This window comes from Etheostoma spectabile, chromosome 24 (assembly GCF_008692095.1).
Source record: "Etheostoma spectabile isolate EspeVRDwgs_2016 chromosome 24, UIUC_Espe_1.0, whole genome shotgun sequence".
Lineage (NCBI taxonomy): Eukaryota > Metazoa > Chordata > Actinopteri > Perciformes > Percidae > Etheostoma > Etheostoma spectabile.
This window is the reverse complement of record NC_045756.1, coordinates 3,031,080-3,058,970: the sequence shown is the minus strand read 5'-3', so window position 1 is coordinate 3,058,970 and position 27,891 is coordinate 3,031,080. Positions and strand designations below refer to the sequence as shown.

The following is a 27,891-nucleotide window of genomic DNA, read 5'->3' as shown; positions in this document are numbered from 1 at the left end:
AGGCCAGTCAAAGCTGCCCTCCAGGACACCTGCCAGCGGGGAACTCCAGATTTTTAACAGACAGTAGCACCGCGTAGTTGAAGTGAAGCGGCAGGATGAGACTAGGGGAAGAGGAACACGACTCGGACATCACGTTACCGTTTGTGCCGGCGGCGTGATTTACAGTTTTCCACCATGGAAGAGAAGTTCAATAGACTCGTCTTCATTCCCATTGCGGCCGTGCTCTTCTTAATGGTCGGCTACCAGTATGTGTGCCCGGCGGACAGCAACACCTGCTACTTTAGAAGTGACGAGAAGGGGCTTTTCCAGCGGTACTCTTCAGGGTTTGAGTTAGTTTACACCGAGGCGGACGAGGACCTACCCTCCAAAATCACATCCAAATTTAACTTCACGGAGCGGGACCTGGACAGGCACGTCGACTTCAGTATCCGAGGAGATGATGTGATGGTGTTCCTCCACATTCAGAAGACCGGCGGGACGACGTTTGGGCGCCACCTGGTCAAAAACATCCAGCTGGAGCAGCCCTGCGACTGCATGCCCGGCCAGAGGAAATGCACCTGCCACCGGCCCGGTAGAGCCGAGTCGTGGCTCTTCTCCCGGTTCTCCACAGGCTGGAGTTGCGGGTTGCACGCGGACTGGACCGAGCTCACGAGCTGTGTGCCTGTAGTGATGAACAAGAGGGACAAGAAAAGTGCCCAAAAGAACAAAAGGTGAGGTGTGACATGACCTGCTGGACAGGTCACGTCAATAAGTGGGCAGCCACTAACTCATTCATAATCTTAAAAAAAAAAAAAAAAAAAAAATACTATTCATCTTATTAACTCATTCATTCTGTGTTCATTTGCTTCCTCATCCTCTCATTTACTAGGTTTCTCTCATTTTAACTCATTAATTCACCCATTCATCACTAACTGAACTCATATCTTTTATTAATTGATTTACTGGATCCTCTATCCATACTCATCTTTCCACTCACTCACTCTATTCTTTCTTTCTGTTAGGTCATTCATTCATTCATTGGTAACACTTTACAATAAGATACACAAAAAAGTAGGTAGTAGGTAGTTAATGATTAACGAATGAGGAATAAATGGTTAGTTAATGAGCAGTTACTGATTGACTGTGATTCAAGCACTAATGATTAGGTTGTTAGTGTTAAATGAATGAGTAACAAATGATTAGTGAAGCATTCAGAATGCTTCACTAATCATTCCTTAATGACTAACCACTCGGTATGATACTTCCAGGTACCCCATTCTAACCAATGTGTGATGCTTACAATCATTCATTAAAGGTTAACCACCGCTCAGTACCAATGGTAGTGAATGCTTAACTAATCATTCATTAAAGATTAACCACCGCTCAGTACCAATGGTAGTGAATGCCTAACTAATCATTCTTTACTTATTCATTCAACAGTAACTATCTGTCTCTTTAACAGTAACCAATCATTAGTGCTTAATCCCAATCAGTACCTACTCATTAACTAACCATTTGTTACTCATACATTCCTGTCTCGTTCCTCATTCCTTATGCATTAACAACCTACTTTTATGTGTAGTGTACCCTATTGTAAAGTGTTTCATTTAGTCAGTGGGTCATTAAACAAGCAAGTTCAAAACAAGGCAAATTACTACTGAGCGGTAATAAATCACAAAATGCTTGTAAGTGTTTCTAAGAATCCTCAGTGTAATTGAAATGATTAGTCTATTAATTGATAAGTCAATTGACAGAAACGGAATGACAATTTTCATAATGGATTGTAAGTGGTTAATCAAACAAACATAAGGGGTTTGTCAGTGGATCTGAGTGAGCTGTTAAGCTTCTTTTGCTTATCTAGAAAAACTACATCAAGGTAAATGGATTTTTTTGGAAACAGTGTAGGTTGTGGCACAAATTCCTCACTATCTTTCAGTTTCCTGCAAGGCTACTCATGCCAGACATATTCTTGTTGGCATGTAATGCAGGGTACAGTGCCGTTAAAGCCGCAGTGTTAACACCAGCAGCCGTCTCCCCGGACACATTCGGAAGCAGCCAGCAGACAGGCCGCCACCTCTACTGAAGGTCTTTCTCAAATTCCTGTAATTACAGCACCAATACAGCTCAGCTTAAGGGAGTAAATCACTTAAGAAGGGCAGGGTCCTCTGAGGTGTGTTGCCTGCGTGTTTGAGCCAATTTGCCTTGCAGTTGGTCCAGAGAACAAATCTCCATATGTTACAGAGAGCAGTTAAAGGGGGGCGGGAAGCGCCTTCAAGAAGCCTTCCAGTCCATTAACTGTCCTCTGTGGCAGCCATCAGAATTAATTGAACACTTTTAAGTAGTTTTAACGAGGCGCCTCAGAGCCATATGAGCACTATGATTGAGTCAACAACACCCCAGTCAACACTTGTCAGTTCAATATAATAGTCAGGGAAAAAATAAATAAAAAAATCAGCACTCATTAGTATTGGCACTTAGCTGTGTACAAGGCTGATTGCAAGGCTGACATGAGTTGGATTTGTTTTAAAAAGATGGGTCCAAATCTGGGCTATGCAGCAAATTTCCTGCTATTAAGTTTATTAGAGAGTCATGTTTCCACTCAGAGCTAATAAGCGGTGAATGAACTCTTGTGGGTGTTATTTTACAGATTTGTCTGTTGTTTATCACAGCAGCAGACAAAATCTGATATAATATGATACTGCACCAAGCAATCTTGAAGAGTACTCTCTGATAATGCAACACTTTCGATTCCTGTAGCAAAACACCATTTTCTGGGAGGTCAGAGGTCACCACAGCTACTGAGCAGCTTTAGGGATTTCAGCAGCTCAAGTACACATTTGTATCTGCTGTGTTTAATGGCACTGATTAAGATGTTGAAACATGCATATTTTCTCCATGACATTTTTGTCCTGAGCCATAAATTCTTTAATTCCTCAGGATTACAGTGAAGTCTTGTGTGCACAGTTGACCAGATGCAATATACATATATATTTGGAGGAAGGTATCAAAATGTGAGCACCATGATTCATAACTCAATCTATACCCGTGAATTTGTTGGACAAGTTATGAGTCATAACTCATTCAACAGCCACACATCTGTCACATGACGATGTAATTTCCCGGGGGATAATGTCTGGTTGATTATCTGTCCACACAGGGAAATAAAAACATAAAAAAAGTTTAGGGTACCACATGGAAATAGACAGACACATTTAATGAAACACTCCTGTCGTTTTGGATTAAAACTGCTGAATAAAGACTAGCCAGAGCTTATTCTGCTCTTGATGATGTGTTGCCACCGGGTTTTAACATTGCAGTTTTATCAGACCTGAAAGGCCCTTGTCCTGTCACTTTGGGCGACGTAGCCCTTCCATGATGGACTGTGACGCACAGGATGATGTGCATGGGTATGTGTATCTGGATTTGGGCTAAGACAAGTTACTGCCCAGCTTAATATAATATTCAATGCTACTCTGATCTATTCTGTAAGATGCGTGTGCTTCGGCCCATTAAAGAGAGAGAGATTACTTGTTTTTTCCAATATAATCCCCATTGCTTTATACTTTGCTTTGTACCTGAAGTCCAAACATAATCATTGAGAGTATTTCAGGCTGAACCAATTCTATGTAGTTTATAAAGCACTCAAAAATGTTTTTTCCTAATCCGATTGCAAAACACAATCCAACTCAGTAATAGCATGCTTTGAAGGATGACTCTCGTCTTATACAAGTCATATACAGCAATGGGAATGCAGACAGTCAGGGATCAAACGTCATGGGAATGGATGACGCCCACATCTATGTTAAAGCTACATCCTGCCAGGTGTGGTGCAGTTTGCAGAGAGTCTTATCTCAGCCCTCAGATCCTACACTAGTTTATTTAACTCTAACTGAGCACAAGATATAAAATATGGCATTGCTACAAATCCCTTCCAAAGAGTATCATTACTTAAATACTGAACTTCCTACTTCACTACACACGAAATGCAAACGAATACACGTTTCCATCCACTTCTGTTATGTGATATGGTAACAGTTTTTGGAAATGTCTTATGATATACAGTATTGTCTCTAGAAGTGTATTGTTCAACTTTTGTTTTTGGTAAAGAAGGAAAAGTACTCCCAAGAAATACTCAGTACTATCGAATCGCAATACTAGAATTGCAATTAATAAAAATCCCAATACAAATCGAACCAGCACCCATGTATCCTGAAAGAATCGTATTGGGTCAAAAGCATATTGTCCCAACCCATAGCATAACTATAGATACATGCAGAAATATAATTACCAAGAAAATTAGTTCCAAGGTTACTAGACGATTTGACATAACGACCAGTTTCAGCTAGTGATGCATTATGGAAATTAGAGGCCAATGCCAATCCATGTATTCATAAACCTTTGTCTAATCAGAGCTGATTGGTTGAATTTAGCTCTTGTTTAGAGGATAATCAGATCACAACGCAGCAGATCTATGTACAGATATCATATTTAGGTTTGTAATTCACCTCCTGTATATATTTCCTTTGCTTGTTTCTTTCTTCCTCTATCTATCCATTCACTCTTGACTTAACTTAAGCAGCACATAATGCACTAACCCCCCCCCCCCCCCCCACCCCCCCCCCCCCCCCCCCCCCCCCCCCCCCCACCCCCCCCCCCCAACCCCCCCCCCCCCCCCCCCCCCACCCCATCTATCCATCCAACCTTCTTCTGTCGGGCCATGTCGCCCCAATACGCAAACTTCAGCGAGAAAGACGTGGCTTGTACAAGTACTTTTTGATGGGCACACCATCGGTCAGAGGCTCCTGCAAGGCTTTGCACGCAGCATGAAGCCCCAGCATTCACATCGCAGCGGGTTACAAATTTGCTGTACAAGCCAGATATAAAACCTCTTTCAATTGCCGGGCTGCCCTCTTCGTCCTCGGCAGCCAACCTCACACTGAGCAGTCAGAGAGTGTAACATTATTACTGACCTCATTATTTCAGATTAGAGCAAAGAATGCAGGCTGGCCAACACACAGATCATCCTGAGTCTAATTAGCCCAGTTCATTCTAGACACAGTTAAGGTGGTTTAAGCTATTCATTTGGAAATGGCAACCTATTGCCATTTGCCATTGGTGACTGCAGTGACACTAAAGGGAATAATATATGCAAAAATATGCAGAAATATGCAGAAAGTTGACAAGGTTTAGTATTCACACAGGATGGGTGAAAAAGATGATTTTATCAAAATGCAGTTTCCAAGATATATGGGCTTTTTTGTTTTCAATTGCTATACCATGTTTCACTGACGTATTTAGTAGACTATAAGGGCAAAAAACATTTGGTTGCAAGTTTTGACATTAATCTCCCCTTGTAGTCCCAGGAAGTCAGTTTAATTCCTCTGCTAAAAAGAGACAAATGCAGACATTTCATAGAGGGATGTTTATTATTGAGAAAATGTGTTCAGTTTGAAGCAGAGTGTGTTTCTTAAATGCCTTAGGCGTAATACTGCCCTTTTACTGTCAACGTTGCTTTTGACTGTAATGTCAGTCTCGAAGCTTACACATCAAGTTAATTCAAACTGCTGACAGCCCCACATTATTGTATAAACTCAATGTGACAAGAACGCTGATTGACAAAAAAAAATAAAAAAAATATGGGACCTTCAGTCCAAAAGTCATACAAACAGCTCCCAGTGGATCTGTGATGCCTTAAAGTGAGGACTATGGGATTTTTGAGAAAAGAAATAGCCCATACATTTCTTTTTATTAAGGAAAAGTTGAGTTCATAAGCAGTAAAACATTTCCTTGCTTAATTCGAAACACTAAACAGCTAATGTTGTCTAAGTGTAGGTAAATATTGCAGTGTGACAGACAGTACTACCGAGTCAGCGGGCTGACTTTACGACTGGGCTCCACAGGTGCTACGGTTACGCACGATTTCTGCGCTTCCGAGTGTCTACGCGGCCAAAGTGACTTACATCATAAGACACACCCCTTCGTGGGGGTGTCATGCGTCGGGATTTCAGCTATACCTGCACTTCCGTCATTTTCTAACAATGGGGGCGGGAATGGAGAACTTTGAGGAGCTGCGGGTTCGCCATAAGAAGAGAAACCCCGCACGGAGTATAAAAGATCCAAACATTTCCTCGTCACAATTCCGCTTCAGCTTTGTCCACGCAGAAAGCATAACTCAGGCTTTACAGTACCGTTAACTAAATGCCATTACGCATTATCCCATCACTAGTCAAAATGGATTTAGTAGTTTCCCTTTAAGGGAACTGAAACAGGCAGAAGGTGAGAGACAGTTTGCATTTCACTCAAGTTCTGATTCGTCACTTCTTGTGGGTGGAAAGGTATATGCACAGTACCTGACACTAGAGTTTTATTTTTGGCTTATGCCGCAGCATGATGCTGGGATGTAGCCTGATAAAGCACTACTCTCTTCAGGTAGTATTTAGCAGAGATGGGGACTTGAGTTTGAGACTGACTCGAGTCGCACTTAAGTCACACACTCAGTAAGAGACTCGACTGGGACTCAAGATGCGGGACTCGTGAACAATCATTAAGGAAATGTCTGATAAACGTTATTCCCCTCCCTGTGTGACCTACAACCTACCTACGTAACACATAATGTATCTGCTGCGTACGGCCACATGTGAGAGAGGAAAACCAACATGTCGACGGCACCAGCAGCTGCTGTGCCGTTCATCATAAGCTTTGGCTCTAAAAACTTCATGCAACAAAACAAAGCGCTTAACGCAAGATATACGTGGACTGTAGCTCAGAGACTTGAGAGTTGACTTGGACTCTAGCTCAGAGACTTGAGAGTTGACTTGGACTCTAGCTCAGAGACTTGAGAGCATCTCTGGCATTTAGTCGTAGGTTTTGTCAAAACGTCCTATCCTTACACGACACTCTGGAGGTGGCCAAGGGAATGACGTCAAATGTTAGCCAACGAGGTACGTATAGATTTCATGTGTGCTCATTTGTGTGCGTTACGTTATGTCTCTTCACACTTATGACACAACATATCCACACCAGCCTGTCGGTGACGTCTGGCTGAATGTATATCACCTTTTGCATGAATTGTAATTTATGAAACAGTCTGCAAATATCATGGGAAATGTGACCCAGCTAGCCTGTGTCACTCCAAAGGTTAAAAATTATAATATAACAACTTAGATCAATATAGTGCATTTTTGAACTGTTCCTTAGTCCATAATCTCATGACTTACTGTCATAGTTTACTATTAAGACTTATTTTGCTTTCAAACTGACATCACCTGCATCGTTATACTTTGACTTTCTACGGTTATGAACGGCTCTCTTACTCCACAATGCATTTCAACACAATTCACACACACACACTGCACTTTTTTTTTTTTAGCATTTGACATACTTTGACAGATCCCTGATGTGTATGAGCTATTGAACCACTTAAAATCTGAATTTAAACTTAAAGCAAAAGAAAATTACAGCAGCTGCATGGCTGTGCAATCTATTGCAGGAGTGTGAATTTGATAATGAACTGATAATGATTTCCAAACCAGCAGTGGTGGATTCTGATGATCTGTTTACAGCTCGTGTTGACACACTTATACAGGCGGCAAGGTCTTATGGGAATTTTCCCATACATCCTGCTAATAATTACCACAGGTTCCTATGTGAAAACATTTTTTATTTGGCAGCTTATAAAACCAACGTGGTGTAAAAATATAGGCCTTTTAGTAACAGCATCACAGGCTAAATGCCCTACTTGCCTATCAACTAATTTAGTTAAAATACCCAGTACTACTAGTGCAAGATTTAACCAGCAGCTAATAAGACAGTGTGTGAAGGCATATGAAAAAAATATTTTTAACGTTTTATTTTTCAACTAGGCTTAATCATGATATTTTCTCATAGTTATATACAGTATATTGCTTTACTATGATCTTGTATTCCACTGCTTAGTTTTTCAAAACAAAATCAAAATGGGATTCTAACATAATCTGGTTATCATCCCAGGCCTTTTTTCCTAGTTTTGTCATTTTGATGATTGCTTTTAAAATGTCCTTGCTTACTACGTATGAGAAAATGTCTTGTATTTACGACTTAGTATCGCCAAGTTATTATATTTATCAAAATTATGAGATAGTATATTAATTTGTGAATGTTTGAGAAAGAGTAAAAAGAGAGGGAGAGAGAGAGAACATTAAATGTTAAATGTTAATACGTTAAATCAGCTGTTAGAGATGTGCTGTTGGCATAATGGAGCTGCAGAGAGCTCAATATGGCAATGGCCAGAACTAGGTAATAATTATGGCATCCTACTTTGAATTCCCTTACTAGGATGCATTTCTCTTAAAAAACTGATTGTACAGTGGAATACAGGATCAAGTTACTTACACACAAAGTCTGTTGTTTCTGTTAAAACAAACCCCTCAGAGCACTCCCTTCATGACAGTGAGCAGCGTGTTGCTTTCTTGTGAGAAATGTGAGATATTCAGAGGATCTGGGTAATCTCCACACTCCTTAGAGGGATTAGGGGCAGTCGAAGACAGGTTTTATTATACGAGGGAGGAGGAAGGGAGGAGGGGGGATTAATTCAGAAGTCCAGATTTATATAGAAACCTGTCGACTGGATTTAAGATTTTTTTTTTGTCAAAAGAGAGAAACCATCACAGGGAGGAAGTCTCTGCTAGACAGATCATTATGCGTTATCCATCAAACTGCCTCGTGGTTTCTGTCTTGTGCCGTCAGACTTTTTGTAGGATGGATGGCAGATAAGACATCATGGAATGAAACTGTTCAATTGCATGGGAAACGCCTCAGATTCATCAAAATATTTCATCTCTCTTCTAGGTGAACCTTATATAAGTGGGATCTAGCATGCTGCACCTTACATTTCATTTACAGAGTAATAATCATAATAAGAAGAGGAAGGATACAAGCTGTTACTCACTCACAACTTCCTAAAGTCCAAAGCAGCAAGAAAAACATGCAGCACTGTTGAAAGCAGCCTTCACATATTGCTCAAAAGTGGATTGCCTTTCAGAAATCCCTCAGTAGTTTGTGTGGGTAGATGTGACCTTTTTCAGAGTACATTCCCCCATTTATCCTTTCCATATCTACATGGACCTAGAGGACTGGCTGACACCTCACAAAGCTGCAAAGATTAAGATGTCAAGGAAAGGTTAAGGCTAAGCCTATAAAGCTGCACACGCCAGGTTGTTTCGTGTGTGGATGTACACTACGCTTGACGTGGGTGCTGTTAAGAACAAAATGAACTCTGTTAAAATGTAGCTACCTGAAATGCAGCCAGAGTTTAATAAATATAGATGGATGATTTTGTCCTTGGAAGAAGAGTTTCTATGCAAAGATGATTTTGTATTTCAGTGACTGTTGGCTGCAGCTCCTCCCATAGGCTATCACCTAGTTTACAGCAAAACCATATCTCACACCCTCGCTTGCCCAGACACCTCGCTCTCGGCTCCCTCGTCTCCACATCAGCATCCCTGGGGCTTTTCCTTTATCGCCCAAAATAGCATCTCATATCTGCAACCAATGAAGATCATAGTGCAGCACCAGTCTCCTTGCTCATCCTGTCTCTCCCCACACTCTGTGCTTTTGTGGAATTTATCGAGTGATGTAACCTGCCGATATGCATTAGAACTGGACTATATTGTGGAGGGAAAGCTGTGCTATTGATAGGGCAGGGTTCCAAACTTTAATACTTTATGGCCCCTGACCGAATTGCCTCCCTAGTTTTGAAAATGCCTCGTCATTCAATAAATCTCATCAGCGTCAGTGAGCCAATAAGCATGCTTGTACAAAGATCTGATAAGGCTGGTGGTGCAGGCATGCAGGAAAAACGCTACATCACGCACAGAGACTACAGTTTGCACCACATAGGTGTAAATCAGCTGAAAGTTTTTTAATGTGTTATACTATAATTTTATTATATCATTCACGAATCGTTATCAAATTCACAGTATCAGTTCCTGTATTGAATTTTTTTGAACGACACCCAGCCCTTGCTATTGACCGATCATCACAGGCTAGTGTTGTTTTTGTGAGTGTGTGTGTGTGTGTGTGTGTGCTTGTTGGATAGTGATCCCGCTGTGCGCAGATGGAGATGGGGGCTCATTTTGCCTGTAATTGGAACACAAAGATTAAATTAGTACAAAAGAGAATCAGATGCGTGAAAATGGATCCCGTCTGACCTCTTGTTCTGGAGACGGATGCGATGACACTCACCCTGTCTCTGAGCAGCTGAGCAGCTTCTCTCAGTCATCTTGATAACATCCCTTTTAAACATGCAGACTAATTGCCAGCCTCATTTACTTTTTTGGAATTCGAGCCCCTCTGCTGTGTTGTAAAGCTCTTCCCATTTGTACGTAGTTACCCATTCACCCACAGTCAAGTTGGCTAAGATGAAAATCAAACGAGGCCAATATTTGATGTGTTTATCCACAACAGCCTCCCTGATCCAAGGGTCGAATGCTCATTCAACACATTACACAATGGAAACATGGCCGTTTTAAGAAGAGATTTGGTTTCATTTCTGGGCTTATTTTGGTGTAAAATTACATTAAATATCCATTACTATATAAGCAAAAATCTTAATAAAAGTTGTGTAGCTGTGCTTTGACTTACAAAACTATAGGAGAGCATTGAAGCTGCGGGTTGTAAAACTAAAACAATCTGCTGAAACACTCTGTAGAGTTGAGGTGAACTGCAGAGTCAGGTGATAATCAATCTAAAATAAAAAACATAACAGCTGGAGCATTCATTCTTTTAGCTTTCACGTCTTGTGCACTCGTGATCTCTTCATCGCGTTACATGCCTGGTGCAAAAACCACAGATGGACTGTTCTATTGCAGATGAAAATATGAAAACGGCTTTACAATCTGCTCATAAAAATGCAGAGCATATCTTAAAAAAAAAAAATTAAGTAAACCTCTATACATGGACACCCGCTCTACCAACAGAGCTATCTGGGCGCCCTGAGTTTTTTTAATTTAATACAAAATTTCACTTGTATCAAGTATTATGGTTTATTGACTCAACCTTTTTGCTGAGCTTGTGCTGATTTTAGGGATATGAAGCATTTGAAGATACTCCAAGAAATAAAAAATAAATTGCACCATAGGCGCTGGAGGACCGTTTCAATTGCATAGTTCAAATGATTAAACATATTTATTGACTTGAATACATACAGTACATTTACATTCAAGAACATCGTTCTTTAAGTTGCTGGTGGGTTTATTATAAATGTGTTTGAAGCCATCTATTTAAAAGTGATTTCTGTTCTTCAGATAACTGCCTCTTGAAGGCAGTGGTTAAAGGATCCCTTGTGGGCACAGAAACACCTTCAAAATGGATCTGCTCCAACTGTGTGAGTTATCAACACCCTGACTACAGTGTGAAATCGATGTGCAGTCCCGTGCTTGTTTTCCAACTGGCTCCTTCTCCCAACTTGGCAGATAGAAACGCCTTCCAAAGTGATACTTCATTGACGGCGCTCGTTGGAACAGTGGAGGGGGGGGGGGGGGGGGGGGGGGGGGGGGGGGGGGGCTGCTGGAGCAGTGAAACCACTCTCCAGAAACGCCTCAACTAAAAGCCAACATGATGTTTTTTCAATTTCAAAATGTGATATAAATAAGATTGCTATCGATCCAGATTCTTTTTTTTGGGCTGCTTCTTCAGCATAAACAGCCTCCATCAAGGCTCTCATCATTAGACTTGACTGTGTCCTTGATGGGAGTGAGTGAATTAACAAGGCCCATATTGATCTTTTGCTGCCAGTTTCCTCTGTAGCTTTTTTTGATGGTGATTTAGAGAGTGAAAGAGAGATAATTGGGGAGAGAGACAGAGAGAGGGCGATCAATAGTTTGCAAGTTTGCTGTATGGAGGAAGGTGACAGGAAGCGAGAAGGGCACGAACGAAGCGTTGGATTGATCGCTAGCTAAATGTGACAAGCTGATTTAACATTTTAGCATTTGGAACAACTATGCATGATTACATACAAGCACACGCGCACACAGTTGTGCGTTGCCAATGACTGTTCTATTAAGTGACACAATCAGTTTCTTGTACATTTACTGAAAATCTCTCTGAGAAGATTAGATTTCGGCCTCAATCAATCAGGTATCCAAGAGCATCGAAACTTGGTCCCCCTTTGTCCTGTTCATGCCTGAAAGACTTTAAAGCTATTTATCGCATTAGCAAAGAGCACTGACATGGAATTAACCGGGGCGGAAGGCAGATGATGTTTAAGAGAGATGGGTGTTAAAAAAAAAAAAAAAAAAAAAAAAAGGGCGTTTTAGCTCAGGAAAGCCTCAACCAACAACATGTTCTCAGCACTATTTCATCTTTGGAGATGCGGGGATTTGACAAGAAACCCCGGAGAGTTTAGAAGCACCAATCCATTTCAAACTGCTATGATCAATAATTTTATAGCAATAATAAATCAAATTACTACCTGCGATAAGAAGGGGCTCACTTTTTGTTACGGACCCAAAGAAAATTATCGCCCGACACTGCCGTTCCCCTCAGCTAGGTGTTTTAGCATCTTTAAGCAATTTTTTTAAATTATTATTCTCACCACTCATCAGCGTTGTTCCGAGACAGTGAATTTAGTGAAGCGGGTTGCAACAATTCCAGATTTTGCTGTACAATACATTTCCAATCAAATTTTAAAAGATTTATTTATTACTTTTTAAACAAATTAAACTTTTGAAGGAATTCCTGCATACATCTTTTGGTAATATCACTTTAATGTGACCCAGATAATGTAACAGCACAAGTACACAGCCTATCGAGTAATCAACGCCTCTTTATTTCTTAATTATTTGAAAAATAAAACTGTGTCCCCTCTCGTCATTTTTGTTGCTATGAACGTGTATAGGGTCAGGTGCCAACAACAATATAATTAATACAAATATATACTCCGACCAATAATCACTTATATAGTCAGAATTTGGCATATCTAAACAAAATCAACGGTTACCAGTCCCACGCCATAAGGCTTTAGCTAATGTTAGCAGTTAAACAAAGAAACCGCTGTTATGTAAAAAAAAGACAATCATGTAATACATGTTAAAGGCCCACTCGTAAATATAGCTAATTTTTGCTAACATGCTAGCCATAACAGTGATAGATCAGTGGTGGTTTTAGCTTGTTTTCTTCCTCCAAGTGGACAAAACAAGCAATTACAGGTTTAGGAAGACCTTCCATTTTTAAGTGAAATGTTTCTGTTGAAAGCGTCAGATACCTGCAGAGCCCCTCCTACCGACCCTTGGTAAATGCTGCATGAGAAATCCACCGCCATTCCTCCAACGAGTAATTATTCTTGACCTTCTTAATCTTAATCCTCTGTCCCTGACACAGGCAAGTGGAGAGCTTTGACATTTGCTGCTCTTTGTCAATAGGTCACAATGAAAGCACAGACGCAGAAAGGCGGGGGGGTTGCATGGACATTTATTGATCTGGCTGTCTTGCGGTTAGCTGTACAGATAGATGATAGGCACAGGGAAGAGGAGAAGACTGAGCTATTTTCCAGGAAGTACAACAAAGGCCGCTTTGTGAGGCACTTGTGTGTGTCCATCCATCTAGTGCTGTCCGTATAACCCGACGAAGATGGCAGGGTAATTCACTTTGCTTCCACTGTGGAAGGCCATTATCTCCGGGTGGTGGGCCTGTCTGCGGGTGTGTTCTGCCGTGATATCATCATGGCACTCACTTAAGCATATATCACAGCTGATTGATATCTGCCGTCTGGCAATAATTGCTAAATTGTGAACCTTTTAGAGGCTGTGTCCTCTTTGCTCAGTAACACAGCTTCCCCCTCAATCAATCAATCTAATTTCTCAGTTTGGCTGTGAACTCGAAACAATCACAGCTGTACTGATGCTCCCATTGTAAAAGGGCCAGTTTTCACATGGAATATACAACAGATTTAGAACAAAAGCACTTAACTCATGGCAATCAATGCATTTTAACAGTTACAAAAATCACATACTATACCATCCTTAAGCATAGTTGGATATACTGTATGGGCTCAAAAACAAGACAATATTTTTCTACTTGGAAATACATTTATAAAAGTGGGGTTGTCTTGTATCCCAAGTTCTAGACTTTTAAGTGTCAACAGCAGATGCTGCCAAATAGTGATCCACCCGCCAGTGAGAATGAGGTCCTATGGGACAAACCGGTGGAACCAGAGCATGGGAGCGAGGGAACCGAACCGCATCGACTCCAACGGGAGGCATTTTGTTTTCTGTCTGACCTGAGCCCAACGTAGTTAGTGTAAACCAACGCACTGAGTTTGTGTTATGGTGTCTAGAGTGAGTGCGTCTCTGCATGCGTGTTCCATATCCATCTCTCTCTCTGGGGACGCTGAAGCTGCTGAAGCTCTCAGAACTTTTGACATGAGATGCATTGCCTAATTGCTATTAAAAAATATGCCTACCAGTAGACTACCATACCATAAGCTGTTCATTTACAAATGTGATTACATTTTAAGCTTAATTTAAATGATCCAGTTTCATCTGAAAGACATTCAAAACATGATTTTATTTAAAATATGTTAACAGCCTACCTTGGTTCATTCAATGTGTTTTTTAAATCATTATTTTTGAATAAAATCTATCTTTGCAAAACAAGATTTGATCTTCAAAAATGTTTTCAGTAATGAGTCTTATAAAAAGGGGTGGGGTCTGATGAGGGTTGTCTTATAATCCTATGAAAATAGTAAACATATATTCCAAGAATGACTTTCTGTGAACAACTCTGCCTGCAGAGTGAGAAAAATGTTCAGTTTCTTTCAAGAAATGACTGCAGTCAAGGCTTTGATGCAAGTGAAGCTTGTTAAACTTTCCTTTTACTCTGTCCTTTATAAAAAAAATGTAATCAGGAAGATAAGCTTTTTGAACCATAAATAGTTAAAAAGGACTCCGATGCATATTTTATAGACGAAACAAGTAAGGTAAAAAACAGCATAACTTACTGAAAACAGACAGGCAGTCCAGAGTGGCGAAGGTAAGGAGTCATCATCAAAAGTAGCAGGAACAGCTAAGATTACAGCAAACAACTGACGGACAGGTACGCCGAGGAGCTGATGAGGAAATATGGAGCAGGTGTGCAGGTGTGTGTGGAGGTCAGGTGATGTTTAAAAGTAGGAACACACCGGGGACAACCGCAGGACAGGGAAGGAATAACACGTTCCGAAATGACAGGAGAAATTAGGGAGTGGACGGAAATGATTGGGGGGGGGGGGGATTTTTATCTATTTTGCTTAATTGTTTTGCAGGGTGTTTTTCTTTTCTTTCCAAAAGGGATATTGTAATTCAGCCTTCACTTGTGAGATGAATTTTATAGAAAAAACAAGAATATGGCTTTCATGTGTGCTCTTAAAGGTGTGTTTTGCCGTATGCAAAGGACAACAATGATGTCAGCATAGAGCTTCATTTTCTAATCATCTTCATTTTAAGTAGCTAATATAGGACCAATATTGTGTCCAATTTGAGAAATAGAAGAGATGTGATTGGACATTAACTCTGGCGAAGAGGAGCAGCAGGACTGCACTAAATGTGTCATAGAAATATAATATGATGCCAGTTCAGCCTCACGTATTGCTCACTGTTCTACTAATCAGTGTTGACTGCGGTTGTTTATAGTTTGGATATAAGTTATCAGGCTGTAGACTATATATGGGGAAAAGGGAAAAGGATCACTCTTGTGATTGAGCAGCATTGCTGTAAACTGTCCTTGAATCTGGATTCTTTATTTAGCTGTTGAATGAAAGCTCCGAGAAAATAAACTGCAGCCCTGAGGAATGAAAGAAATAAAATGTTCAGCTTTTTATTTGGCCTTTATATTTTGTTGCTGTCTCTTACATCACAAGGTCACGGTGATCTTTGCGCACAAGATGACCATTTTCCATTTCACTTTTATCTATGTTGTTTTCCTTTCGCGAAAAAACACTTTTGCAAATTCTCCCGCCGCTGACTCCTTCACTCACCTTAGCTCACTGTGATGCCAGTCATCACTGAACTCAAAAGATAAGAGTGGAAAGCTGAGTTTGTTGAAAGGTTTTTCAGGCAGCTGTGTTACAGCAGTTTTTAAAGCGCCGTTCTTGGCATATCAGAGCCATCCAGAAACACCAAAGGTGCTGGAGACGGAAAAAAACTCATTACCAGAGGTAGGCAGGAGCAAACCGGTGGGACAAAAACTAAAATAATTGCACATCTGCCGGATATTAAATGCTATACCTTTGCATTGCTTTCTGTGTCATTATTTTTCTAACATCCTCAGACGCACTCAATAATGTTTTTCATTTGAAGCCTAATCACACTCCGTGCACTCTATATACTTCCAGCGCTGTGGTGTTTCTACCTGTTCATATTTCTTTTTTAACTGCAGCAGGAAATGAGAAATTTGATGTATAATTTCATCTTCTACACAGTGTTAAAGATGCAGCATGTGGTGCTTTGCCAGACAGTTTTGTTCAACCTTTGTCATTCACTGCACACACATCTAAACGTAATACTTGTAATTTAGTTACAGATGTTTTGAAAAAGAATGCTGGGGTGATAAGACTGAACTAAAATTCATATAATCTATTCAAAAGTAAAAATTTAGCTTACTGCCTCTTGGTTCCAGCACTTCCCAATCATTGTCTATGTGAGTCGCCGTGCAATGCATTCTGGTAGTGATGCATGGACTTAGGAGATGCGGGGCGCAGGGTCACCCGCTCCTCTTTTGCATAAAGTTGAATCCAAGCTACTGTATGCAAATGAGGAGCGTCTATCTCAATCCCAGAATTCCTTTAGGTCACAGAAAGACTATCTGGACACAATGTCGTTGAGCTCATCTTATGTATCTCTTTATCTGTCTCTGCAGGAACTTCTACTACATCACCATGCTACGCGACCCCGTGTCCCGCTACCTCAGCGAGTGGAAGCATGTGCAGCGCGGGGCCACCTGGAAAACTGCCCTCCACATGTGTGACGGCCGCCCGCCCACTCAGGATGAGCTCCCCGCCTGCTACAGCGGCGAAGACTGGACCGGCGTGCCCCTGGCGGACTTCATGAGCTGCCCCTCCAACCTCGCCAACAACAGGCAGGTCCGCATGCTGGCCGACCTCAGCCTGGTGGGCTGCTACAACATGTCGACGGTGAGCGAGCTGGAGCGCGGCCGCGTGCTGCTCGCCAGCGCCAAGGCCAACCTGCGCAACATGGCCTTCTACGGCCTGACGGAGTTCCAGCGCAAGACGCAGTACCTGTTCGAGCGGACGTTTGGCCTGCGCTTCATCCGGGCCTTCACGCAGATCAACAGCACACGTGCCGCAAGCGTGGGCATCAGCGAGAAGGTGCGCTGGCGCATCGAGGGGCTGAACGCCCTCGACGTGGAGCTGTACGAGTACGCCAAGGAGCTGTTCCTGCAGCGCTACCAGTACAACCGCCAGAGGCAGCACCGGGAGGAGCGTCTGCGGCGGTGGCGGGAGAGGCAGCAGAGGCAGCGGCTGCACAGGACCTATCTGGCCGAGATGTGGCGACTGGGAGGGGGGGGAGGAGGAGGAGGAGGAGCGGGGCCGGGGGAAGAGGAGCAGGCGAAGGGGCTAGAGGAGGTAGCCACTACAGAGGACTACAGCAGCCAGGTAGTGAGGTGGTGAGGTGGGGAGGGGGGGCACAGAGACTGAAACACCAATGAACTGACTGTTTGATTCATTGTGCTTTACTCTCCGCTGTGAATCTGCCAAAAATCCTCCTAGCTCTTTGACGGACTGCCGAATGGTGTCTTAATATTTATGATGGATGTATTTGTCATGGCAACATAAACATTTTGTATCTTTCTTCTTCTTCTAATGGCTTATTTTGGCACTGCAGTTGTGACTTGTATTTATTTATTCATTAGCAAGTGCTTTGAATGTCCTCAAAGCGGAGAAAATGTTTCCTTAATTTCGCTAATAATTACAACTGGGAAAAATAATGTGCTTCATGAGGAAGGGCAATTTTAGGCTATTTAAAAAAATGCAGGAGGACTTAAAGGATCCTCTGTGTCATGTTTGTGATCTAGCGCCGTGTTGATCAGTGAAATCTTGTAGTTACTCTGTGGTGTTTGGCTTCATAAGAATATCAAAGAACAAACAGTCTGCAGTGTGTTCCCCCCCCCTCCCTGACTGATTAAGCTGCACTCTACAGAAAGGCAATTTCTCGCAGGAAATGTGTCCAATAAAAATATGCAGCTTCCAGTCATGTAAATTTGTCCTTGATGGACTCTCTCTCTCTGGTACGCATGTGTACGTGAATGTGTTCTACCTTGCTCCTTTTTTCACAGCATGTTCTCACCATAAAAATCTAAAATCTTCATGCGGTGTGCCAACTTCTTCCATATCCACACACGCACAGACAGACACTCTGACGCACAAGGAGAAGAGCTGCGGGCCTGAAAGACAGGCTGTCAGAGCCAGTTTCAGCGCTCCTACATCACAGAAAGAGAACATTGGTATTTCCTCCATTAGGGCATTGATCATGTGCTCTTTGCTTCCAAATTGATCATTTAAAGTTCAATTGACCATGACTCTGGCACAGCAGAAAACAGAAGAAACCAATTGGCTTGCTGAATGCTTCTTCCTCCATAATCTGACAAGCATACAGTACCTTGTTTCATTTGCAATCTGCTAAAAAAAAAACAATATTTCAACACATTCCTACAGACGTGCCTGTGAGATGTTTGGAATGATTCATATTAAGTTCCCATTTCTGGAAAATTGTGGCTGTGATAAGCACCTCCCAAACCACTCGGCGCAGCCGTTTTGTTCATGAGAAGGAAGATGAGGATGAGGAGGAGATCAGTCAGGAGGCAGAAAAGGAAACGGCTACGTCCACGGACCAAAATAGCCCCTCCATCCCTAGCTGCAGTCTCTATTCTACTTCTAATTCTAACAGCACGTAACAGAGAAAGATTAGAATTATGTAAGCCTTTGATAATTACGCTGGGTTTTACTTCTCAGTGTACTCATGCACAGAGAGAAGTGACACACACCTTAAAAATGTTACATTAATTCCATTTTAAATCATAAGGTCTTTCGACACAGCTTACTAACTGTTTTGAATTGTGAACTGAAACATAAAACCGGGTTCTGCAGCAGTGACATCTGGTATCCAGGGTGGATCTTATTGCAGCGAGTGATAGACAAATAGTGTAACAGCTTCTTTTATCCACGGATGATTTCTCTCTGTTGACAGGGAGTATTTGTTCCGGAAGGTTTGTGTTTGATGATGATAAACGGATGTGTTTTTGTTCTTAAAGATTTTTCTCTCAGTAGTAAAAGATTTCCACCCGTTGGTTCTTCTGTCGGCAGCTGACTGTCCAGCAAAAGAGACAGCAGTAGGCAGTGTGCCTTCAACACGAGGGACGTGCTGCCCGCCTCGTTAGTTCATGGGGAAGGTGAACGTCTGCAGCTAAGTGTTTAGACATAACCTCAAAGTCTTTACAATGTTCAATCATTTAATCACGCTGTTGGGGAGACAAACGCAGCAAACCGTGATGATTGATAGTCATGATGATTGATAGTGCTTTTTTGCTACAATTTTAAAATTTCCATCCATATCCAAAGTATTGGGGGACTAAGGAAACGCAAGAAAAGAAAGAAAAAATCACCTTTCTCAAAGTCTTGTTTCCATAACAAAAACACATTTTGATTGCATTATAGATCTAATTTGCTGTCTAACAACTCTTGTGATTTTTTAACCAGACCAACATAACGTCAAGCTAATGAGGATGGTAAAATGAGCTAGGTAGCTATAAATCTCTTCAAGTCTCATTTTAGTTTAGCTCATCAATCTTGTATTTAAAAATAGTGTTGTGTAGTTAACTAACTAAAACCATTGCAGATTCATTCTTTTTAAAGCACAAAAAAAGTTGTATGTTAGTGGTTAAGATTCTCCCAGGTGTAATATCCAATATTTTGTAAAACTGGAGGTTTTATTAAAGGCACATACCTTATTTTTTCGCTGTGTTTTACTTGATACAGAAGTTTCAAGTAAAATACAGAGGAAAAACTTGCAAGGAAATACCCACAGCTCAGGAATGCCAACTCACTTCCTGGTTTTAGGACTACAATCTGAACCCTTCTACGTTTGACTAAGGGTGTAGATTGTTTGGACCAGTTGCTTTAAAAACTGGAGCGTCACAACTTCAGAACTGCTTTCTTTGTGCTTGTATGAACACAGCAATCCCACTTGGATGTGGCGCAAAACAAACGGGCATATATCCCAGAAATGGGGGGGGGGGGGGTCTCAGCTTGCTTTCACTCAAACTCTCAAATGACTCTATACGCAATTGTAAAGTCCGTTCAACCAGTCATAGCACTGATCTGGAGGATGTAGAAGCAACAGCGGCATCAACGGGTTTGCTACACTTCGCTGGCGTTCGGTGGTCGTTATGTTGAATGTAAACAAGAAGCTGCTTGGTCTCTTCTCTATTGTCATCGTGTTAAACAATAGCTTGCATGGTATATAAGCCAGTTTGTGATTGGTTCTGAAGCAGGAGAATTAAATGTGCAGGCACCGAGCTGCAGGAGAAATCAAATCGCCGGCAGAGTGGGCGGGACTTACCCATTCTACGATGTGCGCCCTTTGAAGAACAAAATGTCGCGTGAGTGTGTGGCGGTATGCACCCATCAGAGTCTCCGACTGCCAACTCTTATGCTGCATGTCTTCTATTAAGATGCCTCAGGACATTGTTTTGTAGTCACAGTCACACATGCTGGAAATGGATAATTTGTTTATTTAATGACATTAATGCAAAAAAACAAAACAATTGGCAATAGTGGTGCTACATAATAAAGAAAAAAAAGAAAGAGGAGGAAGCGTTCTGAGGTGAATCTTTCTGGTAATATTTCTGACCAATGAGAGAAAAACTTGCTTGCACATGGCATTTGTTTACAACAAAGGGGAAAACTCAACAATTGCATCAAATTACTTCCTGAATCGGAACAAAGCAAACAAACAACAGATCTGAAAACGCAGACTATCTTAAAGGTTGCAAACAATACAATCCATTATATCATTAGTCAGGTAAATTATACTCACGTGTGGACAAAGGTTAGAACTTAACATGCACTTCTTACTGCTTACCTTAAGGCAATTAGATTTCAGGGGTTGGCACAATTATTTTGTCTCTTGGAAGCACCAAATGTCCAACACAGATGAAAAAAAGGAAAGTCAAGCGTCATGCGGCCGTTCTGAAGACGGCTTGGAGCAGCGACCTGATCTTGGTCGGCCAGTATTCCCAGTGAAACGTCCTGAAGGCCATCCTGAACTTATCACCTGAAAGAGTGTACAGAGCCAGGTTGAAAAAGGTGTTGAATCCAGCCAAAGGCCTGGAGATAATGTACATTGCATGCACGATGTGCTCCACCATGCACGGCATCCTTCGAGTTTCTATCCGCAACACACGCAGGATGTGATACGGTAGGAAACACACGGCAAACACCACCAGGATCAGCACGGTCACGCGCCGTGCTCGCATCCGACACGGGCTGGTTGTGTAAGGCCCTTTGGCCAACTCTTTCACTATACCGATGTAACACATGAATACCACCACTAGAGGGAATAGAAATCCGAATGCAGTGAGCAGCCGGACATACCACATACTTAACATGTTACTGACGTTGATGGTGCTCGCAAAGTCTAAGCAGTATGTCTTGTTGTTGTGCTGCTCTAAGGATATTATCGTCAACATTGGTGTGATTTCGGCAGCGGCGATGATCCAGACGGCCAAACACGCAATTATACCCCAAAACCTTTGCTGCACCTGCGCTGCCCTCAGAGGCTTGACCACCACCACATAGCGGAAAACGGCGAGACATGTCAGGAAGAGGATGCTCGCATACAGGTTAAAATGAAAGCCAAAGCGCACAAAGCGGCACATGAAGTCGCCGAGTGTCCACGAATCCCCGTTGCTGTAGTAGTAGACCAGGAAGGGCATGCTGAGGACATAGAGGAGGTCAGTCAGCGCCAGGTTGACCATGATGAGGCTGTTGCTGTTCCAGGGACGCAGCTTTGTCACATAAATGCCAATGGAAGTTATGTTGCCCATGAGGCCCACGGTGAAGATGATGGTGTAGCAGACAGGCAGGTAATATCGTTTAATCAGCTGGTCCACATTGGTGCAGTTGGGATGTTCCATGGCTGAGTCCTGTTGAGAATCAAAAGCGATTTTACAGACCACATTTCAAAAATATAACTATGAGAATAGGGATCTAGCCAGAGTAGTGGTTAACATTGCAGACAAAGAAACCATGTCCCGGATTTTTACTGATCCATGAAGTTAAATGCTACAGTTACTCACAAATTACACTGATATTTCTGGCTCATATTATTGAAATGGGACTGTGTTAAGTCAGTTTAAAACATCATTTAAATCATTGTTTGGGGAAATAGAAAAGCACATTTTTTTTATAAATATATGTATAAAACTTCAACACATACATTCAATATAATTAAAAAGTGCAAAAATGTGCTTGTTGACAACTTGAAAGATGTATTTTACAAATGCTCTTTATTAAGGTACAAAACGCTGCTTGATAAATGACTACAATTAATGGATTACAGAAATTGTTGTGGATTTATCTGTCCATCGGTCAAACTGTTTTCTGCGCTATTTGAACATGTAAACCTGGTATTAAATGTTTGTTTTCATGGCCACTTGGGGACGTAGACACAACGCATACATCACCATATGGAGTCGATATAACAAACATATCTAGGGACCTGCAAATGCTCAACTATTTTCACCAGCTTGTCAGAACGTTTGACAGTGGATTTTTTGGAGCTTTTTTTCAATGCGTGTACAGTGTCTGCCTGCTGCGACTGCTACATGTATGAGAGCAGTGAGAATTTACCAAAACATTAAAGCTGTACACCCTAAGACCAAAACAATGAGCTGAAAACTGCTGAAATGCTCCATGTGCTGAGGGGAATGGCAGAGTCAAGTGGTAATTCTCTGTGGGTGCGTCCCTACAAGTGACACCATCCACCACCATCCATGATGTTTTCAAATATGCCGAACAAATGCTGAATTTATGGCTTTTTGTAATGGAACTTGAGCTGGATGAATCCCAATTCAGGTAGCTACATACACGTTATATGTTTTGGGGTGAGAAAGAAAATAGGGTACGACCTAGTCATCCATCCTTTTTCCCTCAGCTGTCATATAATTGTCGAAGGCAATTACTGCTTGAGGAAGGAAGGAGAGAACAGGGGCAGATATCCTAGGAACGAAACAAACAATCAAGCAACTCAGTGGGGAAGAAGCAAACAAAACCTTCTTCTTTCCTCGTCAAACAGTGTGGTTTATGAGTGTCTCTCAGGATGTGACAGCGCCTGTGGCATCCTGTCTTGATGGCAGCTTCCGTTAACGCTGTCAGTGCAATCTGCTCTCATTATAGATCTGAGGAGATGTACATATTTACACATGCAAGTGTCATTTACACATGGCGTGTAGACACACAGAATTCCATAAGGGAGGGACTTGTACAATATCGATCCAAACACTAATTTAATCCTGCTGAGTGTTGAAATCAGAAACACAGGCTGGGTCAAAAAGGTAGAGTTTAAAAAATAGATTTTTCTACTCACTTTTAGTGTCCTTTTCAGAGCTCACTCCAAACCTTCAGTGTCTCATCTCTGTTTTTAACATCCATCTGTCTGTCACTCCTCCCACTCTCTCCTGTCCTCTTCAACACCCCAGGGGGAAACTCCAGCATAGCTTAGTTCTAAAGCCCACTGTTGTGTACTTCACCTTCAGCCATGTGCACTTACTTCCTGGTGTCATGCTTGAGCTGATAAAGCTCAAGGGTCGCTTCATTTAAACAGATCAGGTGTCAGGATTTGGCTTTGAATTGAAAAAGGGTTAGCATGTCTGGGAACACATTGTGTTTTGATAGTTTGAACTCTCCAGTGCACCTTTTGTTAAAGAAAAATTGAAAGATGTCTTTGTCATTGCTTTACAGGCACGCGATTACCTTAGGTGACTTCCAGAGCAAAATCTAGTAGACAAAGAGCTTGCTTCTGTTTAAAGTAATGAGGAAGTTTGGCAAATACGGGAAATTAATGCCTAAATAACAGTGTCATCCGTGTGAAAGACCAAACTCTATTCTTCTCTTTTGTTTAAACAGCTGCCAGCGATTTCGTTAGTTCCATAAAGGAACTTAAAGGTGTCAACATGCTTTGACACATGCAACGCATTAACAATAGTGCTGGAAATCAATTATTCAAGTATCAAGTATCAAGTATTTTTCTCCAAATGTGAGAGGAAAGCATTCGGATGGAGGCCTGTTTCTGTCTATTTCCTGAATCTAAGTTTTTTCTTTAAGCTCTTGTAACCGAGCCAGAAGAGGCCTCTGCAAAGTCATATTACAGGTCAAACATCGACGACGCCAGCTTGGGACTGGCGTTTTTCCACTGCATGGTACCTCCTCGACTCACCTCGACTCTACTCACCTTTTTTGTCCTGAATAAACCCGCCATGTTTAAACAGTTTAGCCAGCGTTTTTTTTTTTTTTTTTTGCTTTCTCCAGCATCTTTTGAAACTGTGACGACCAGCAACGGCTCGCCTCACACATGAGGCGGTACTAAACTGCAATGGAAAAAGGAGGACGGGGCACTGCGGCTGAGCCGAGCCGAGCCAAGTCGAGCCGAGTTGAGCCGAGCCGAGCCGAGCCGAGCCCATGTAATGAAAAAACATCCAAAAAGTACCCTACCTTGTGGTTCAAACTCAATTTCTCATTTTTAAGTATGCTGCTCACTTGGCTCGGATTGTGGTAAAAATCAAGACCTGAACCGGACCTGGTTTAACAGGATGCATTGAAAAACATTTTTATTGTTATCTAATAACTGTAATTTGTTTATTTTGGCCAGTGTACTCTAGAAATATAGATTTTTAATACCAATGAGTCTGTACCACTGGTAAAATAAAGGTAAAGGTAAAAAATGTCCTTACTTACATTCGTTGACCCCCCTTTATTATTTATTTTAAACATTAATGAGTGTAATAGAATCCTTTAAACATATTCCATCTCCTTTACAGCTGCAGTGCAGAGTTGCAAACCATTCTGGTTTTGTGTTATTAATGATCCTGTGTGAGGGCAAACTGCATAGACATACCTTAACTTTTCCATTCTTTGTTGTTTTTCAATTTCTTGAACTTGCAGTGTCGTTAACCCCGGTCAAGTTGACACACAGAAGAAGGTGTGACACACGTTTAAGGATCATATGCTGTGTTTAAATGTAAATACTTCACCTACTATTAACCCAGTTCCACTTCCTTGTTTTCCATTAAAGTACAAAGAAGCTACAAATATACATGTGCTCTCTACTGTCTGCTCCCAGGGCGTTGCTACAGCCTCTGTAATGTCACTTTTCTGCAGATCACACAAAATCAGAAGCAGTAAAATAAGTGAAGAAGTTTACAAATGTTTATTTTACAAAAGAAATGCTAGAAATGGTGTAGAGCCGAGCTTTATAGAGCAATCTAAATCGAGGCTTCTTTTTTTAATAATGTCAGGATGGTGCAGTTTTTGAAGAGGCAGCATAACGGAGTGTTTATAGTACAGATGAAAATCATCTGAGTTCAGAGAAAAATTAATGTCAAAAGATCATCTCGACACAGAAATTCTGAGTGCAGAGGATGAGACGCCTCAGAGGCAGCTCGCTGGGGGAGGAGGGGGTCGTCAGGATGGGTTGTTGGGGGTGCTAAGAAATAAAGAAAACGGTTCTGTCTACAGTTTGGGCATCCTGGCAGCGTTGAGGCGCATGGACACACAGGAGGAGCCGGCAGCGTAACGCATCTCCCTCAGCATCCCACTCCACTGCTTCTTATCATCCTCATACCTAACAAGACCAAGAGCAGAGTCAGATCTGGGAACAAACACAATGGTAACCAACCGAAACATGGAACGCTTGGTCCCATAACTTGAGAAGACTTACTGCCAGACGTCAGTGACCTCTGTGGGAGCCACCTCTTTGCTCTCCGTCTCAACCATGGCGAAGCCGCCCACGGCGTACAGGGAGCCGCCGTTGCTCAGCAGGTTGACAGAGCTCCTCTCCTGGGGAAACTCGGTGAAGGACTCCCACCTGAGGAGATACAACACGAAAAGGTCAAGTTTAAGATAGGGCTCTCATTTTAAATTCCATTTGTATCTTGGTAGATTTGTCTACCAAGGTACTATCGGTAGACACTAGTGCACATGGAGGCCCAAAGAGTTCAGTATTAGATATATAATCAAGATGTTTTTAAATAAAGAACATAAAATACATACAGGTAAATTAGCCAACACATGTGAAATAAGAAAACACTATTTATCACTATTGAAGTCCGTATTTCAAAATGCCCCTTTTCAGATGTTTTTCTGCCCAAAGACACTTTTATTTAATGTCACTTTTCATTGCATAATGTCCCATTTCATTCAAATACAAGACGCTTGGCACAGTTACAGCAGCAGCCCTTAGATTTTGAATGTGTTTTTCAGAGAAACACACACAAACTAGCTAGCTAACAGGCAGATAGCTGGGAGGTTGGGGGTATGTGCTAATGCAAAGCATGACATGAAATAAGTATTGATGCCATTGGGAAATCAAAACAGGCTTTTGAAAAAAGGCATTTATAAAAAACTAATTACATTAATAAAAAATTTACATGATGAAACAACAATTCATCATAATGAGTTGGTATTTAATGATTTCTGAAATAATTTCACTATATGTATACTGCATATACATATACAGTATATATATGTATGTACTGTGTATATCTGTTATTTTACACCATCCATTCACATGTTTATAATAGAATTTGTTATTTATTTAATATAACTAACACTTTGGGGCTCCATAGCCTGTTTTTTCTTAAATTAATGATGTCTAAATGTGATTGTTTTTGTAAACGATTGAATGAGTTTTAGCCTAATGTCTTAAACTTAAATTTTAAACAGAATCATACTTGTTTGCTGCAATGTCATATGCTTCACATGTCGCTGTGAGGCCTTCCTCGTTGACTCCACCAGCCACCACGATCTTGCCGTTGTGGACGACAGCTCCGAACATGGCTCTGGGCGTCTTCATGGCTGCCAGCTCCCGCCACTCGGACTGCTTGTGGTTGTATGAAAACACCTTGTTGAGGGCTTTGCTGTAGAGATGAAGGAATAAATTTGATCATGAGAAAGTCAGGGTCCTATCCTGCCCCTGACGCAGCTCGGCGCAAAGTGTCTTTGCTATTTTAACTGACGCAATTGTTAACTTCCCGTCCAGCGCCCACTTCATTTAAACAGTGTGTTCAGATGCATTCTTGGCGTATTGCTATCATGAGGCAGCAGAAAGTGATTGTGCCACTGACCAACAAAAACCTGGTCTAAAGTCAATAGCGCAGCATTTCATTGTTATTTTAACAGTGCATTAGTAAAATGCGTCTAGGCTTATGCACAGCGCGCACACTATGCTTTTTACAGACGCACACACACAGGGAAGTGCAGCCTTTTTCAATGAGGGTTTGAATAAATGTTTTCGGTCTTGTTGATCTTTACTTTGCCATGCAGGTTTAATGTTTTCCCACCGATTGTTAATGGCAATGTCCTTTGAGAGTCATTCACACATACACAGCTTATTATTACAGTGTTAAATCCTAAAGTTTGAGGATTGACAGGCTGTTTTGTTCATGTATCACTGCTGCATGTGATGCAACACAGTTCATATGTTCAGTGGTTCTGCAGACCAGTATCATTCAAATAGATGCACAGAATCAGTATTATGGCAACACGTTAAACAGGCCTGGACTATAGCAGAGTTTTCTTTGAAGTACCATGCAGCTATGCACTCTGGCATCATGTGATAGACCACAAACAGCTGCAGTCACACACACACACACACACACACACACACA

General features: G+C 41.6%; 3 protein-coding genes across 3 annotated transcripts in view; 1 reads left to right on the top strand and 2 right to left on the bottom strand.

Annotated features, from left to right (window-relative positions):
- Positions 1 to 18,315, top strand: part of LOC116673828 (heparan-sulfate 6-O-sulfotransferase 3-B) — an 18,552-nt gene extending 237 nt beyond the window's left edge. The window contains exons 1-2 of the mRNA XM_032506162.1: positions 1 to 710; positions 16,849 to 18,315. The exon at positions 1 to 710 is cut by the window's left edge and continues 237 nt beyond it. Of these exons, the coding sequence (XP_032362053.1) occupies positions 175 to 710; positions 16,849 to 17,620 (1,308 nt within the window). The 5' untranslated portion in view covers positions 1 to 174 and the 3' untranslated portion in view covers positions 17,621 to 18,315. The remainder of the gene's footprint in view (positions 711 to 16,848) is intronic.
- Positions 18,316 to 20,709: 2,394 nt separating this feature from the next.
- LOC116673842 (2-oxoglutarate receptor 1) lies at positions 20,710 to 24,104 on the bottom strand. The gene is made up of 2 exons (XM_032506187.1): positions 23,595 to 24,104; positions 20,710 to 22,152 (listed from the first exon to the last, which is right to left on the bottom strand). The coding sequence occupies exon 2, from the start codon at positions 22,141 to 22,143 to the stop codon at positions 21,184 to 21,186; it is 960 nt and encodes a 319-aa protein (XP_032362078.1). The 5' UTR covers positions 22,144 to 22,152; positions 23,595 to 24,104; the 3' UTR covers positions 20,710 to 21,183.
- A 1,310-nt stretch (positions 24,105 to 25,414) lies between these two features.
- The window catches only part of LOC116673819 (kelch-like protein 41b), a 5,139-nt gene continuing 2,662 nt past the window's right edge, over positions 25,415 to 27,891 (bottom strand). The window contains exons 4-6 of the mRNA XM_032506143.1: positions 26,956 to 27,141; positions 25,944 to 26,090; positions 25,415 to 25,847 (exon numbers count right to left, since the gene is read on the bottom strand). Coding sequence (XP_032362034.1) covers positions 25,736 to 25,847; positions 25,944 to 26,090; positions 26,956 to 27,141 — 445 coding nt within the window. The 3' untranslated portion in view covers positions 25,415 to 25,735. The remainder of the gene's footprint in view (positions 25,848 to 25,943; positions 26,091 to 26,955; positions 27,142 to 27,891) is intronic.

Excerpts from the sequence above, each read along its gene's own strand:
- LOC116673842 (XM_032506187.1), bottom strand. The coding sequence starts at position 22,143 with ATGGAACATCCCAACTGCACCAATGTGGACCAGCTGATTAAACGATAT.